Source organism: Artemia sp. Qi Xiang Cuo, chromosome 8 (genome assembly GCF_049724085.1).
Source record: "Artemia sp. Qi Xiang Cuo chromosome 8, ASM4972408v1, whole genome shotgun sequence".
NCBI classification, from domain to species: Eukaryota; Metazoa; Arthropoda; class Branchiopoda; order Anostraca; family Artemiidae; genus Artemia; species Artemia sp. Qi Xiang Cuo.
In genome coordinates this window covers 51,347,258-51,363,902 of record NC_142801.1, presented here as the reverse complement: position 1 = coordinate 51,363,902, position 16,645 = coordinate 51,347,258, and the positions used below count along the sequence as shown (strand labels likewise).

Below are 16,645 nucleotides of genomic sequence, written 5' to 3'. Positions count from 1 at the left end.
ATAATATTACAAATGTTACATTTGTTATATTTGTGCATATTTTTGGTAATCATTTGTGGGGTGATCGAATTTTTTAAACCACTTTAGATGCGTAAGAAAGTTGCAAAATCTAGTACCCTGAGGTCATAAGACTGTCAAAGACTCCTCCTTGAACCTCCCAAATTGAAAGCTTTCATTATGACCTGGCCTTTTAATGTAACTTGGACAATGGATCAAGGGCGCCATTGTCACTCGAGCGCAACGTTAGGTGGGGATGTCGATATCGCTTTCGTCACACCAATTCGTTTTAGTGTGAATCTGCCTGGTACTTATGAATGAATGTTTGCAAAGTAAACCCTTTTCATCAATAAGAAAAAAACGGGCTGGACGGATATGTCCCTTTCCCTTTGGACGATAAAACTATACAAGTGCTGTATCGAGTATAACTCACGAAAATCTTGTTAATTTTTGTCAACTTTTCCACTTTTTGGCATCCCTGCTTTCAATAAGAAAAATAAAAAAATCAAGGTACTATCACTTAAATATAATAACTCCCTATGCCCCCCCCCCCCCTCTAGATACCATCTTGATTGGATACCGGCACTGCTTTAAATAAAAAAAATAATTAACTCATTGGCATCCCTGCTTTAAAACAAAAATCTAGGTATTACCATTTGAATAAGATAGCTCACTACCCCCCCTCCCTCTGGATACCACCTTGATAGGATGCCGTCTCTGCTTTAAATTAAAAAAAAAAATGGCATCCCTGCTTTCAATAAAAAATTTCGAGATATTATCATTTAAATGTAATACCTCCCCCCCCCCCTCTGGATACCACTTTGATAGGATACCGTCTCAGCCTAACATTAGAAAAAAAAAATTACTTAATAATTAAGTAGGTCACTATGGTTCAAACAAATACGCAAAATAATGTTAAACAGCTTAGTGTTCCTTGGAAAAAAAAATTGAGGGTATGAGTAAAGGTGTCAAAGACAACAAACCTCAAATTATTGGAAAACTGGGCCATAGATTCACCATGACATTCAATAAGATCCAAAGAATCTAATTAAAAGTGAGCACGCACAAAAGCCAAATTAGGCCAGTAGCCCATGAGAAATTGCAAAATACCCAAGACAATGAACAAGTCCCAATGGGGGCCCTGGGTCTATCAAAATATTTCAATGGTTTCCCAGGGAATTTGATATTATTTTCTTCCGTCTCTACTTTAAATGAAAAAAATAATTATCTTTGGCATCCCTGCTTTCAATAAAAAAAAAATGAGGTATTATCATTTAAAAATGATAGCGCCCTATCCCCCACCCCCTATAGGCAATAATTTAAAATTTATTTATGAATAATATTTTTGGGGTAACTTCCGTTTAAATCTTTAATTCCCGAACCTTGTACATAGCTTAGCCTATAGCTAAATTTTGTCTCAATTGAAGGTTGTTTTTTTGGGGGGGGGGGGTAAAGTATTTCAGAAAGAAGATTATACTTTCTATCAGGCATTCAACAGTTGAGTATTAAACATTAAGAAAATCTTATCTAAAAACAGCAAAAGAAAAAAAAATTCTGCAAACTTACAATTCAGCTGTAGGATCAATCTGTCGGCTGTCAATTTCAAAATCCAACTGAAGCCTGAAGCTGTATAGTAGTGAATGCGTTCTATAATTCTATTCAACTTGAAAATATAATTCTTGACTACGAATGATGTAAGAAATAGCGATTGGGAAATTGCATCAAAATGATTTAAACTCGTTTCATAAAGACGATACTTTTTTTGTCAACATATGAAGAACTGTGTGTATTGCAATATTTGCAATTGCATATTGCATCTGTCTGGTTTTTATGCAAAGTAACAAAAGAGACGAAAATTAACGAACAAGAGAGTAGTGAAGAATTGTGGTATGCAAAGTAATATTTGGCAGGGAAAGTCACTGGTGATAAATCGCTAGGGGTGGCACCGTGATTACGTGATTTTCGAGGATTCGGGGAGCCAGATTTCATTTCGGGGTGACGCATAGATTTTCGGAGAAATACCCGAAAATTCGGGGATAGTGCAAGCCTTGCTCTATTTCTAATTAGGAAAATCGAAATACTAAACCACACGAGAAAGAAAAGCTCCGACTTTGCGGTTGACGCAATAAAGAATTGTTGCAAAATTAATTTAAAGTCGACCGAACGCCGCCGCCTCTGCCGGCGCTATTGCGACGCTTCGGTGGCGGTCGACCGGGCCTCTTTTCAGCAGCGTTCGGTCGATCCACCGGCGTGGTGCCGGGGCTGAACTGTCATTCATGATGGATCAAAACCAAATACGACGTACCTTTACTGAACGATTCAGCTGCGAAACCGAGTAGCTCCCTAAAACAAATAGTTTAGAGGAGTGAAAAGCAGTTACATTGCCGGTTTAGATTATAATATATAAGTATATGATCGATTATGAATAATTAATTTGCGTAATTAAGACGTAATCTTGGTGCACTTTGGGTATTTTCCTAGCATTTTTTGTTATTTTGTAGAGGAAGACTGCGACATGGACGTCATTTCACGTTTCAGTCGGCCAATACAGAGACTAGCAACGCTGTCACTTTTGTCACTCCCTCAGTTATTGGCAGCATGGTGACGAGAGAAAAACCATACGCTGCGGCTGGCGGATGGCTTCAAATTCTGGTTGATGAAGAGCTGTTAGAAGTAATGGAAGCTGAGTTTAGGATCCTAAACATTGATTCGGTTAGTAATGAACAATAATGACATTCGGGCACGGATTCAAGGAGAGGGATAGGGATGACAACCCTCCACCCCCCCCCCCCAAAAGAAAAAAAATATATTGTCATTTCATTGGTTTTAAATCAGTCATCATTAGCCAAGTCGGGGTAAATCCTCTTGTTTTATGCTTTTTGTTATTGTTAAGTTTGTCAAAAGCATGTTCGATTCAGCTCAATTCATTTTATTTAACATCAAAATACATTTAACAAATATGCCAATACCCGCCCCAAGAAAGATACAAAACAGCACTTGCGACTGGGCGGGTACATACACTAAAAAACAACACACACAAATTACATACAAACACTACAAAACAACAACAAAAAAATCAATCAATCTCTCATCAATTCATTTAATAATAATAATAATAAAGATAAATAATAATAATAAAAAAAAAAAAAAAAAAAAAAAAAAAAAAAAACTATTAACCTTGACCGAAAAAAAATTTCTTAAATTTATTTTTAAATAAACCCAGGTGCTCAGCCGCCCAAATGCTCTCAGGAAGAGAGTTCCACACATTAGGTCCTGAAAATCTAGTATGGAAGCCGGCCCTGGTTCCACTTCTATTCGGAACAATGAAATCACTAGCATGACGAGTTTCATAATGGTGCAAAGACCTATTGTCATTAAAATAATCACGAAAAACCTCTGGGACTAACATCATTCCAGCATTGATAAGCAAAAATTCCTATTTGGTAATCTCGTAGCTGTCCTACATTCAACACTTGCAACTTGTTGAAGCAAGCTGAAGTGTTATTTACACCTTCAACATACCCACCAATAAGACGCATCGCTCTATTTTGAAGAGTCTGAACACGTTTAAAATTCACATAAAAATTACTTGCCCATAACAAAAAGCCATGTGAAGCATATGGGTGGATCAAAGCATGGTATAAAAGCAATTAAACTCTCTGAGGTAACAAAATTTTAAAACGACGAATCGCTCCAAGGCCACGTGCAACCTTTGTGGCAACAACATCACTGTGGCGTTTCCACGAAAAATTACGATCAATGTAAAAACCTAAGTACCGGATTTCTTGAACTTGAACTACAGGCATATTATTAAACAGAATTCTACCATCAATATCACTGGGCTTGCCTAATCTAGAATATACAACAAAATTAGTCTTAGTAACAATTACTGATAACAAACTCAAACTAGTAAAAACATGGAAATTTCTCAAAACACAATTCACTTTCGACACAAGACTATCCAAACAAAGACTAGAAAACGTAACTGCAGTGTCATCAGCAAATGACGTTAAGCAACAATCTGGAAGATAAAACCTCATGCTCTCCACATAAACCAGATACAGAAGTGGACCAAGGACCGATCCCTGTGGCACACCACACGACACTTGATAAGGGGAAGAAAAAGCATCATCAATCATCACTTTAATAGACCTCCCACACAAATAACTTTCGAACCACTTCAAACTCACTCCTTTAACACCTAAGCATTCTAATCTATGCAATAAAATTTTAAAATCTACCGTGTCAAATGCTTTCCTAAAATCAAAAAATACTGTTTCAGGGGGATTTCACCATTTACTAAACAATTATTTACAAAAAAAACAAGATAAATGGCAGCATGGCTATTGGAATAACTTTTTCGGAACCCGAATTGGGGGTGTCACTGACTAGGCTATGTTTCGAGACATGGTCATATAGACGGCGATGAATCACTGTTTCTAAAATTTTTGACAATAAAGGCAGTATCGATATTGGTCTCCAGTTACCGGCATCCGACCTGGCACCCCCTTTGTAAAACGGGATAACTTTAGCTTGCTTCAACGCTTCTGGAAAGGTCCCCGTTTCCATAGATAAATTAATAATATGGAGAATACATGGTAGTATATACATTAACACAGCTTTAAAAGTTCTCAGAGTCACGCCATCTATCCCAGCAGAATTCGGTTTTATATTTTTCTCTATTTTAATCACTTCATCACTTGTACACTTTTCAAACTGGAACTCAACAGTGTCTCTACGAGAGTCCACGAATTCCTCGCTAATAAAATTTCCCCTGTCCAACATTGCACTCTCTTGAACAGACGAGCCAACCTGAGAATAAAACTGGCCAAAATGAGTCACGACCACATTTTTATCCATCACATAACTTCTGTTTATATCAATGCAAGGCGACTCACTACTTTTCTGATTTCCCATAAACCCATTAATAACTTGCCATGTGGCTTTGGTATCTCCCTTTCTATCAGAAAACATTTTTTCAAAATACTTCTTCTTTGCTTGCCTTCTCATACTGTTAAACTTATTTCTAACTCGCTTGAACTCTGCAAAATCTGCGTCATCCTGAATATTAAGATATTGCTCATATAACAAGTTCCTTTTTTTTTATCATGTCTATTATTACCTCCGTAATCCACGGCTTGCGGGGATCGTCCCTCTTTTGTTTTGTCAAGCGCAAGGGGCATGTTTTCTCATAAATCGGTTGGAATATATACATGAACTGATTGTACGCTAGAGAAGAATCACCAGAAATCCCCAGGACCGAGTCCCACTTGATACAGCTCAACTCCTCGGCAAAGCTATTCAGATTTTGCTTTTTCAGCTCACGTATCAGTATTTTTTTTAGCCGGGATACGTCGTTTTCTAAGACACGTCACATGAGCAATTACCGGAAGATGATCTGAGCCTGGATATACTATCACATCTGAATAGCTTTGACTCAAATAGCTAGGTCCCACGAAGACGTTATCAATTAAGTTCGCAGAATAAGTAGAGATTCAGGTAGGTAGACAAGTTAAAGTGTAAAGTTCACTGGAAATCATATAATTAAAAAAATCAAAATTATCACCAGAAATATCTAAAAGATTATAGTTAAAATTACCCATACAAAAAAAATACATACTTATAGACGAAGCCAACATCATCAAAACACTAAAACCTGCCAGAAACTCATCCAGGTGAGCACTGAGTGGCTTATACACCACACTAATTAAAACCTTCCTTTTCTGAATTTCTATTTCCAAACAGAAACTTTCAATCTTACCTTCTATCCATACACCCAAATCCTCCCTCACCATATACTTCATAGTTTTCTTAATCAAAAATACCAGGCCTCCTCGGTTCATAGTTGATCGGTTCCTTACCTCAAAATCATATCCTGGAAAAGAAAAAGCCGAGAGAGATTGGTCAGAACTCAAAAAAGTTTCACAAATACCCATTATATCAAATTTTGAGGAAGATATCTCAATCATCTGCAGAACATCTAAATACCCCGTAGTAAGGTGGCAATTCCACGTGCAAAGACACAGCGACATGTCTCCACTAACCTGCGACGGCAATATATAAAAACTCTCACGAAGAGGCTTTGAATTCATAATAGGCAAATCATCACTTCCAATTTGAGCCTCTAAATGATCTTCAATACGGAGCGGATTACGCATAAATCTATTAAATTAATAAAAATAATTAAACATAAATAATGAAATAAAATAATTTCTCTTAATCTAAAAAAAAAAAAAAAAAAAAGAGAAAAAAAGAAGAAAGAAAAAACAAATAAAACAAACAAAAAACACAAAAAATCAACATTTATTAAAACACTAAAGAGTGTCAACAAGTGAGCAGATTCGTGTTGGGTGGCTATCACCTTGCTCACGTTTGTAAGCATGGCCACGATCGGACCACACGTTTTTTACACCATATCTGTTTCTCGCACCTTAAAAAATCGTTTTTTTCATTTTTGTAAGATATTCAGTGACGAATACACCTGATTTCGCCAGCTTTGATTTCGCTCTGAAAATATTATACGCCGTATCTTTAGTTGCAAATTTAACGAGAGCTGGCGCAACAGTCGTAGGTGTCTGGATATTCCGGACAGCGTTCGGAAGTCTAAAACGGTTCACAGACAACAACTGTTCTTTCTGGACATTTACACCCATTCTCTTCACTATATCAAGAACAGTAGTACCCAGGTTGTTTACAGGGTCCTGCTTCACTCCGAAAAAAACCAAAGAATCAAGCAAACGCTCCTGTTCGTAATCGTCCAGCTTTTCCTCAATAGTAGCCACTCGAAGCTCTAATGACTGAATCTGGCTATCCAGCATGAAAACAGTTTTTCTATTTTCTCAAACTTTACGTTGTATTCTAGCGTGATCGAACCATAAATTTCCGAAACAATCAGTTCAGGGTTCAGAGCGGCTTGTTGCGATGAGCCTGGTACTCCTGTCACGGAAACAACTTTTTCCTGAACTTTTTTCTCTATTTCTTTAACTAGGCCAAATTTAAGCTTTGTAACTTCATCTTGTGCTAAAGTAAGCTGATTTCGGATTGCAGATGTTTCGCTCGAAGCAGTTAAATCAGCACCCGCGACTTTCGCAGTTTTCTTTTTCAGAAACTGATAGTAAAGATCAGGACAAGATTCACACTCACGGAAAGCATGATTTACGCCCTTAGCCGTTTTTTTTCAAAGCTTCTGCATAATTTCCACTATATGAAAGAAGATTCGCTTCTACCACGGTCTGAAAGTCATGGGACCCGTAGCAAAAAACAATGAATTTTGGCGTAGACTCTTTTTGGTTAGTTATGTTAACAATCCGGACTGGCCAGAGGGGATATCCCTTGAACTGAGCTACCGCCAAATCTCCCTTCTGAAACTTGCCATGATGACAATAATTATTCAAAAGCTCGAAAGTTGACTTATCTTTAGTGGACAGGATCTTCCAAAACTAATTAAAAATTAAGCAGGAAACGAAAACTTACTCGCAAGGGGGGCAATTAAATCCCCCGCTTTCCAACAATATCTTGCAAAAATCACGTCCGCCAATGCTATGATTATGAAGTGATATCCAATTAAAAAGTCACTTGTAACTTAAATCCTTTACAGTATTGTGACACTTCCGTAATCACTGAGTTAATGATATTTTCAAGCTCAAAGAAACCAGTTTAAATATGTGTTCACGCTTTGAAATCCAGATAGCAACTGAATGAAACAGTATCCTTAGACCAAAGGTAGGCATGTCCGAATATTCCGACTTCTCTTCCCTTTTAAGTACCACTTAACGGAAAATATTGCTTTACAGAAAGCATCCAACTTGCATAAATTAAGTTATAGCTTTGTAGGAAGCATCCAGCCCTACTGCTACTATCATTGCTAGTTTGGCTATATTTATCCCATTTCTATTTTTATCAGAATTACTTTCACTATGACAATTCTTTCAACAACTATTCCTTACATGACCACTCCTATCAACTGCTGCTACCATGCCCCCCCCCCCCCCTTATGACTACCACTACCAAACTCCTTCAATCACATCTGGTTCTTCCGCATGATTACTCTTTTGTCCGCGTCTGCTACTATTATTACCATGACTTCTACAGTTACTATACATGCTATGACTACTCCAATCAAAAAAAGTGAAACTACGACTTCTACCGCACTGAATACTACCGCGAATATTCAGATCAAGACTACTCCTACAATGCTTGCTCTTGTTACGACCACTCCAACCACGAGAGCTGCTACTACGTAATTACGATTCATTAACATAAACTCTTATTATTTATAAAAGCTAGCTGTAAAAGTTAATACTATTAATAGCCAAGTAGCTATTACTTTTCGCTAATACTAATAAATACTAGCCAAAGAGCCTGTCTCATCCCCCCCTTTGATTTTTGCCCTTCCTCGAGATTTCAAAATTTCTAAAGGTGTCCCCCCCTCCTTCCTGTAGATTTTGAGATATTTTTGTATCTTCACTGAAGGAAAAGAATTAGTTCTGTCTCTCTCCCTCTCTTTTTCTTTCTTTCTTGTTTTACGTTTGTGCTTTTCTTTTCTTTGTGTTAATTTATTTGAACTAGTTTTGTTTTTTTTCTTCCTACTTTTTTTCACGTTGATAAAGGCTTCCCGGTTTGAAGCCAAATTATTTGGATTTTGTTATCATCTGTACAAAAGAGGTGCATAAACACAAGACTGGAAGTTCGCATCTGCGCCTCCGAAAAAAAAGTCTTGAAACTTTAGGCTCTATCCCCAGCCGTGAAACAAAACGGGGTATTTTTATCAAACTATGTAAAATTTGTCACCCTTCAATGAAAGCTAATGACTGTAAGCAATCTGTTTAAGGAGAAATACTCGCTTAGGTTCACAGATTGAAGGGGTTATCCTAGGTAGAAACATGGTTATTAAGGTGTTTTATTTCCCAGGTTGATAGCCTTATTGTCACAACACTGTAAATATGTAATTATAAAATCAAGCCGCCTCTTTTTTGTTGTGGGCTAGGTTATCAGCGTGTTTCAGAAATTATACGCGATCTGTAGTTTCTGATTGCAAAGATGTTGACAAATTGTGTGACAGACTAAAAACTTTACCTACAGTGACCATAGCTGCAACAAAACTGCATATCTTCCTAGCAGATAGCAAAGAATGAGCTTTGCTTGAAAATCCCGAATCTGAATCAGGATGTTCTTGGATTTCCCTCATAGCCTTACAGATAATAGTGAACATCTTAAAGAAATTAATTGCTTTTAAATGCTCCATCCATCTAGTCTCGCAAAATTTGCTCAATCCTGTTCTTTTTGTCCCTGTGATAAGATTACTTTCTTGAACAAATTCTTTGAAAGCTTCACGAACAAATTCGTGAATGACATAATAAAAAAAACTGTATACTCTCTTGTGGGGATGTGAAACTAAATGACTGATCGAAAGTATTAGTAATTCGTAAGTATTGTATTCGAAAGAATAGAAAGATTAGTAATTGACTAGGAGCTATGGACACTTGCCAGCTGTATAAAGTAAGATGTATAAAACCACGTCAATTTAAAGATGAACCGAAAATAAAGTTGGTTGGAGTAAAATAAAGAGGCGGATTCAGAAAACATGAATTTTGGGAAAAGACTAATCTTACTATGACTAGGACTATTCCTGCCACACGGGCTACTACCATGTTTCTATTATTGATTGATTGACGTTTCTACTATTATCAACAATACTTACGTTTAATGTATATTGTCATTGTCTTAAAACTTGGGGCTGTCTTTGACTTCTATCTTTAAGTAGAAGTCAAAAATTTATATATATTTTTCTATGTTTGACGAACCAAACAGAAATTTCGGGGGTGGGATTTATAACCCCCTCCCCTCCTGGACTAGGTCTTGCCTGTAGGAATGTATAGTAATAATTACTTTGTGTAAGAGAGACTCAAACCTCCTAACCACTGGGTAGGATTGATGTAATATAAGGTGACAAGACAAAATTTATGTTCTTTAGTAGGTATCAATCCCCTCGTCCCATATACACGTAAGAAAGATTTGTTGATAGTACGCATAAAATTCTTAATTGTCTGCACCTATGATTAGTTATTGCAGGTTAAACAGCAAGAAATTAACAGTTCTTTGAGCATAAAATTTTTCTCCTGAACATGATTCTACCCTCTTAAGGGCACGAATATATGCTATATTGTAAACTTATGATAGGAACACACAGGGAAAAGCCTTCGGCTTTTCGTAACTGGAGATAGTAAAGAACGAACCCCAGGGAATCTTACTTACGAACTGTAAGTAAGGAGCGACCAGGCTCAATAGTAACCGAAACTCTAAAAAACGGAATTTCGATAGCAATAGATGCATCAAAAGAACCGGATTTTTATGCTGATTTAAAATATATAAGTTTCATCAAGTTAAATCCTACCCATGAAAAGTTACGAGCCTGAGAAAACTTGCCTAGTTCTTGAATTGGCGACAAATGGCAGTTTTCTCTCATTAGCCCCCTTTTTTAGCGTGTTTTTTAGTTGTTTGTCTTTTTCATTATAATGTCTTTTTTGCTTCAAATTAATGTAATGATCTTCCACTTGTACTTCATGGCTATTTAATATATTTTGATTATCTATGTCTCAAGATCTGGTAAGTTAATTGGGAGTTGGGGAGGGGATTAACCCAACCTCTAAATTTATAAGATGTACCGAACTTTTAACTGGTTAGTTTGTTTATACACCACACAGTACAACAGAAATAACAACGGATAAAAAAGAGGAAAAAAACACAAGAGAAGAATTTATAATCAATAAAGATAATCGGATAAGATAGTGGTGAATATATAAATGCGCATAAGCCATACCTGAGAATTTTCTAGCCGCAACTTTAGTTTTAAAATTGTATAAGAAACACCAAAGTAGCTCTCAAGAAACTGGTTTTCTATAATTAACCTAGAAATAATGTTGAATTTACCTATTTGTTTCCAAAGAAAAGATACAAAAATATTGTGATGATTACGCAGCATTTCAGTTCTTTATTTCTTCTTTACTTTTTTAACCATATTCATTATCTCGTTTGTATTTCAGATTCAACTTCCTAAAACATTTGTTTGGACTGAAAGGAAACTGGCCATTACTATCGTTCCTGATGAAAAGTGGCTTTTATAACAAAATATTATGTTGATTTGACTTTATAGCCATAGAAAAGTGGTTTTAGCACCTTCACGAAGGTGAGGTGAGACTTTTGGCAGCTTTTATGAAGTAGAAATGAGGAATTTTCAATTTTGGAAGAATTTAGTGCCTTTTTAGCTATTTAGTGAATATTATTTAGTTATTAAGTGTTATCTTATTCAGTGAACACTATTTCAAAGTGCCAGTCGGACGAATTTTTTAATTTGACTCAACCCCCAAAGTCAGTAGACTTTTAAATGCAAAATAACATTTAAAAAATCTCCTAGGCCAGAAAGAAAATGCTCAAGTTTTGAATGGCAAAAAATTTAAGAAGGGGACACTTAACTGTCACTTTTTCCGGTGTATTATTTTTTTAGGCGTAATTCCTGATCCCCACAATGTCGAAAATTTGTAGTGACAGTGCAATTTTATCAGTGTGTTGTTTGAATACTACCATTTTTGTTTGTATGCTCTGAATAGATTGGGATGGAGGAGGAGCGTTCGTAGCTGTGTCGGCGTCAGTCGGCTTCGTGCTGCAGTGAGCTGTTAGCGGTAGTAGTAGTAGTATCGTAACTACTACGTTTGTTTGTGGCAGCCTTCGACGTAAGAGAAGGCTTGCCACAAATTCTATTTTGAAATTGACGTTCACCTTCAAGTAGAAGTAGACGGTCATAAACTTGTTTTTAGCTTGAATATAAACAGAACAAAAATATTGTTTTTGACATAAGTCCGAAAATGAGGCTAATCGACCAAAATAGAAATAAGCTCCTTAATTTTTTCAGCTTGGGAAACAGCGATTGTTATTCATTTCTATGAAGCTAAGGTAGTCATGCTGCTTCTGTGAGGGCTAGCCCCCTCCCCTCCCTTGGGGTTTTAAGTGTGACTGAAGTTTCTATATTTATCGGCTGCAAGCCTCACTAGCTTACCCTTAAATAAATAGATAGTACCCTCTGTTTCTCAAAGGGATTATTTTATTCATTTTTCGTTAGATTGGTTTCTTTTTCAGTTTTTTTTTTAACCATAAATACTTTAATATCGCTCCACCGTATCATTTATTTATTTGAGATTTTTCATGTAACTTAAGATGGGTATATTTTTGCTTATTTTATGTGAATGCTACCATTTTTTAACTTATCATAAAAATTACAGGTAGTTCTGAAAACTATGTAAAACGTTGCGAAATAATCTCCTTAGTTTTGCTCAGTATTGCTGGAATATTCGATGCTGTGTCTAATTGTATTCCGTTCTCCTCTGATGTGCCAGGTAATACGAGGAACTGTGGAATGGATTACTCTTCTGTTTTTAAAGGCATACCGCATTGAGTAGGAAAATTAGAAGTAAAAAATTTGCCTATTCGCTTACTAATTTACCTCAAATGCAATTGGAAGTAAGTATAAAGCTGAGTAATGACATGTAAAATGCTGCTCTTCATGAAAGAAAGGATACGAGTTCACTCAGCTGAGTCTCACTGTGAGTCTCAGTATCGTGGTTGAAGTGGCTCAGAATGTATAAAGGTCATGGCGCTTAAGTAGGAATTTTTTATTGGCAACATTTGAGAACTTCGTTCAAGTGGGCCGACCCGCTTTCACATTGTTTATTTGCAATAATTTTAAGTAAGGAGTCAGTTTGTCTTTTTGTTTGCGTGGAGGAAGGAAGTCTCAAAAAGAGCAGTTTCGATCCAAATTTTATAGTGGTTCTTACCTTAGGGCTGTATTAATACCAAGTATTTAGAATTAGTGTTACGGGGTAGCAGTCTTCTCATTGTAGCAAAAGGGGTAATTTTAAAGTTGAAGATCATTTATACGCTTAGGAGCAAAGAGGGGAAGGGGTATACTTTTTAGATCATGATCTCATGAGATCTTGTCATTTCATGAGATCATGTCGTGACATGATCTCATGTCATAAGATCATGACTGATCTGGAAAATGTCGCCTCGTGAAAACTTTAGGATTAGGAACTGAAAATTTTCTTCTTGGTCCATCTTCATAAAATATGTATTTAGAACAAAAAGTCGTCTCGTGTAGATCTTGGCGTTCCGCCATTATATTTCATGAGATGTTAACAACGAAGCCGACGTAGTACTTTCTCGGGAGTTTTAAGAGTGTGTACGTGAACGATTATCAGCTCTTTTTAGTGAATATCAAGCGTTATTCTTCGCAGATAATTTAAAATTGTAAAGCATAGACGCTCTAAGATGAAAAGTTATTAGGTCAAGTCGTTATTAAAGACGTTAAATTAGATCTAATCGACTTAAACGACTTCTTTAGGCATTTCCATAAATTCAGTGTTAACACTCTCAGTTTTTTGGAGTCAAACTGCAAAATATGTGTCTGTGTATAAAACGAAAAAAATACTGTTAGCCATAAAATCCTACGCTGAAAGCTAGCGTAAAAGAGGCTCGTATTGAGGGAGTATGGACGCTTCTAATTCTTCTGAAAAACGTGGCTACATGCATCACAGGCTTGCAGTTATCTCAACCGAAAATGTGGCTTCTTTTTTTTCTTTTTTTTTGCCCAAAATTACAATGTAACAGTGGGTAGGGATTAATCCCTGTCTGCCTGGAATTTACTCTATGGGCATGGGCGTAGGGAGGGGGCAGCTACCCTTCCCCCTCCTAGACCTTCAAATTTGCATTAGATATGGCTGAAAAAGCAGATGGTTTGGAAAAAGCAGTTGATAAAACTCCATCACACTATCGACTGCCCCCCCCCCCAGACAATATGCTGCCTACGCCCATGTCTATGGGTATGGGTGGTAGGGGGCCTATGCTCCAGGGGAGTGACAGGCTGAACCATTCTGGCCCAAATTGGCAAAACACATTTAATACAAACGCACCAGCCCTGAAGATACGAGGTTTTTTCGAACTTGAAATTACGACCTGTGATTAGACTGGGATATTAGGCTTTTGTTTGGAGGATATTTGATCTGTTGTGGACAAGTGTGTAAATAAAAGCATTTACGATCTCTAAAATGTGTGGAAGCGCATGATTTGGAATGAAAATTCAAACAAAACGCCAATATATATAAATTCCCTGAAGTTTAAAAAGATTTAAAAAAAATGTATAAAATTGAAATGAATTTTTAATACAAAAGGAATCCTTCATCACTCTTCAAATGAAAAATTTAGCCATCTGTTTATCATGTTTTATTTGCTTGTGTGTGTGTTTTCTTGGTTTTTTTTTTTTTTTTGTTTTTTTTTTATCACTTGACGAAAATCGATGAAGAAAGATTTTTTTTTGCCGGTGATTGTCTTCAGCATTCAACGATAGTCGGTGATTGCTGTGCACATGTGCAAACAAATTTGTTGATTGAAGTTGTTGGCAACAAGTTTTTTGTTCACTTGCTGGATGTTATCTATAACTTCTCTTTGAAACTCTTGTTAATAGTAAAAATAAAAACTAATCAACTTTTTTACGAGCGGAAAAATATTTTCAAAAAAAAAAACCTGTTCATGCAGCTTTTTTAAGTTTTTCCTAGTTGACCAGACATATTACCCCTTTATCTCTGTGTTAATTATTTATTATTTCACCCCATTTAGTTGTATTTAGTTTTAAAATGTTATGTTTAGCTAGTTTTATTGGTAGATTTAGCTCCGTTTGGATGCAGGCAATTACGTACGGTGCCTTTGAACCTAGCTCCCAAAAAAATTAAGATTTTCATAATTTTTCCAACAATCTTCTTTAATTTTTCTCACCTTTTCGAAATAAATTTATGCGTACGTACCCATTTATTGGTTTGTTTTTTATTAGTTTTACTTAATTAAATCTATTTTCAGTCTACCCTATAACCAATGGACGATTTTGTTATCAATCAGTGCTTATTTTTAATTATTTATTTAACATTGTAATACTTGGTGGTAATTTCTACAATGTATGAGGTCCCACTTTATAATATTAATAGAATCCTAGAAAACGGTACATTGAGATAAAACCATATAGAAGAGAAAATCCTTCCCTGATCTGAGATTGGTCTCAAGGATCCACCCTCTCATTCAGATATCAGGGCTTAGAAAATTACTTTTCTGTTTACTGACCCCTTTCTCCCTCTCCGTACTCTCCAGGCGCAGGAGCTATGTGCTAACTTATCTGATACGCTCAAAGATATTGCAAGTACGTCAAAAAGGCGTACCTGCAATGTCTCAGGCAAGGCTAAGGGTATCAAGTTAAAACTTAAGAACATTCTGCACTAAATCTAGAGACATTATGAGCTTCCATGTTGTCAAAAGGGCGTATTTATCTACAATATCTCAGGAACGGCTAAGGGTATTATGTCAATTTTTAAGAGCATGTTGAGATGGATTTTGAACTAAATTAAAAGACGCGGTGTGCATCGAGCTTATCAAAAGGGCATTTCTGCGATATTTCAGAAACGCAGATGAGTCTCAAGTTGGAACTTTCAGGAAATGTTGAATTAAGTCAAAAGACCTTATCTGCATGTAGTTTGTCAAAAGAGCGTTTCTGCAGTATGCAAGGGTAGGCCTGTTACTTTAAACTTGTATGGAATGTTGTACTAAATCAAACGATACTATGGACATCCAGGTTATCAAAAGGCAGTATCTGCAATATCTCAGGAACGGCTTAGGGTTTTTAGTTGATATTTTCTGGGAATACTGAGGAGATTTTGAAATAAACCAAAGGACACGTAGAGCATCCAGGTTATCAAAAAGGCGTATCTACGATGTTTCAGGGAACTTTCAGGGAATGGTGAGGAAGATGTTGAAACGAAACAAAAGAAGCTGTATGCATCCAGGTGGTCAAAAGGGCCATTATCAGAACTTGTTGCAAAATTTTGTCTAAAGCATAAATAGCAAGCCGATATCTTGATTCTCAAGGAGATAAACCGAAAAAAGCTTTACAAATTTTCATTTTATTAACCAATAAAAAACAGTGTCGATTACTAACTAATAGAAATCAATTCGAAACAGCTTTTTAATTTAAGAAATTTTTAAATTCTTGAAGGATTATCTTGAGTTTTTGAAAGGTTTCTTAAAAAATACTTGGAAATTACGTATGTAGTATAGTTATGTTTATTCTTGTTTTTGTTTTTTGTAAAATTGAATTATTAGCTTTTTTCCTTTTTTGACTTGGAAGTATTATTAGTTTGAAAGCTTTGAAATTTTATTACGTTGAAAAATTCATAATGAAACATCTTTAGGAGGAAAATTGAGGGATAATCACAATCAATAAGTACGTAAGGAATTTTCTATGCAAAGTGGTTAAGTTATGCTACGTTCTCACCACAATTATCGTAAGCAAACTATTCAAAAATTAGAAATGTAGAATGCCTATGGAAATTCAAACTCGGATCAAGCGTGAATGGTTTTCTATGGAAAGGTTACTTATTTATTTCGACATTTATTAATAAATCATTCAGAAATTCCATTTTTATGCTTTTGACTTTTCCATAACGTAACATAGACTCACAAAACGTAAAATTCTGAGTAGAGGTAAAATATAAGCACTGCCTATGATATAGAAAAATTTGCTCCGTAGGATTATAACTGTAATGTAAAATCTTCAGTT

At 36.0% G+C, this 16,645-nt stretch overlaps 1 protein-coding gene across 3 annotated transcripts in view; it reads left to right on the top strand.

The window, feature by feature from the left end:
• Su(fu) (suppressor of fused domain protein) overlaps window positions 1-16,408 on the top strand; it is a 79,474-nt gene extending 63,066 nt beyond the window's left edge. For 2 of the 3 annotated variants that reach the window (XM_089093564.1, XM_089093565.1), the window contains exons 9-10: window positions 2,499-2,709; window positions 11,040-16,407. In XM_089093564.1, coding sequence (XP_088949690.1) covers window positions 2,499-2,709; window positions 11,040-11,120 — 292 coding nt within the window. In that variant the 3' untranslated portion in view covers window positions 11,121-16,407. Of the gene's footprint in view, window positions 1-2,498; window positions 2,710-11,039 lie in introns of all 3 variants that reach the window. The other variant, XM_089093566.1, reaches the window with a different exon arrangement.
• Window positions 16,409-16,645: the final 237 nt, after the last annotated feature.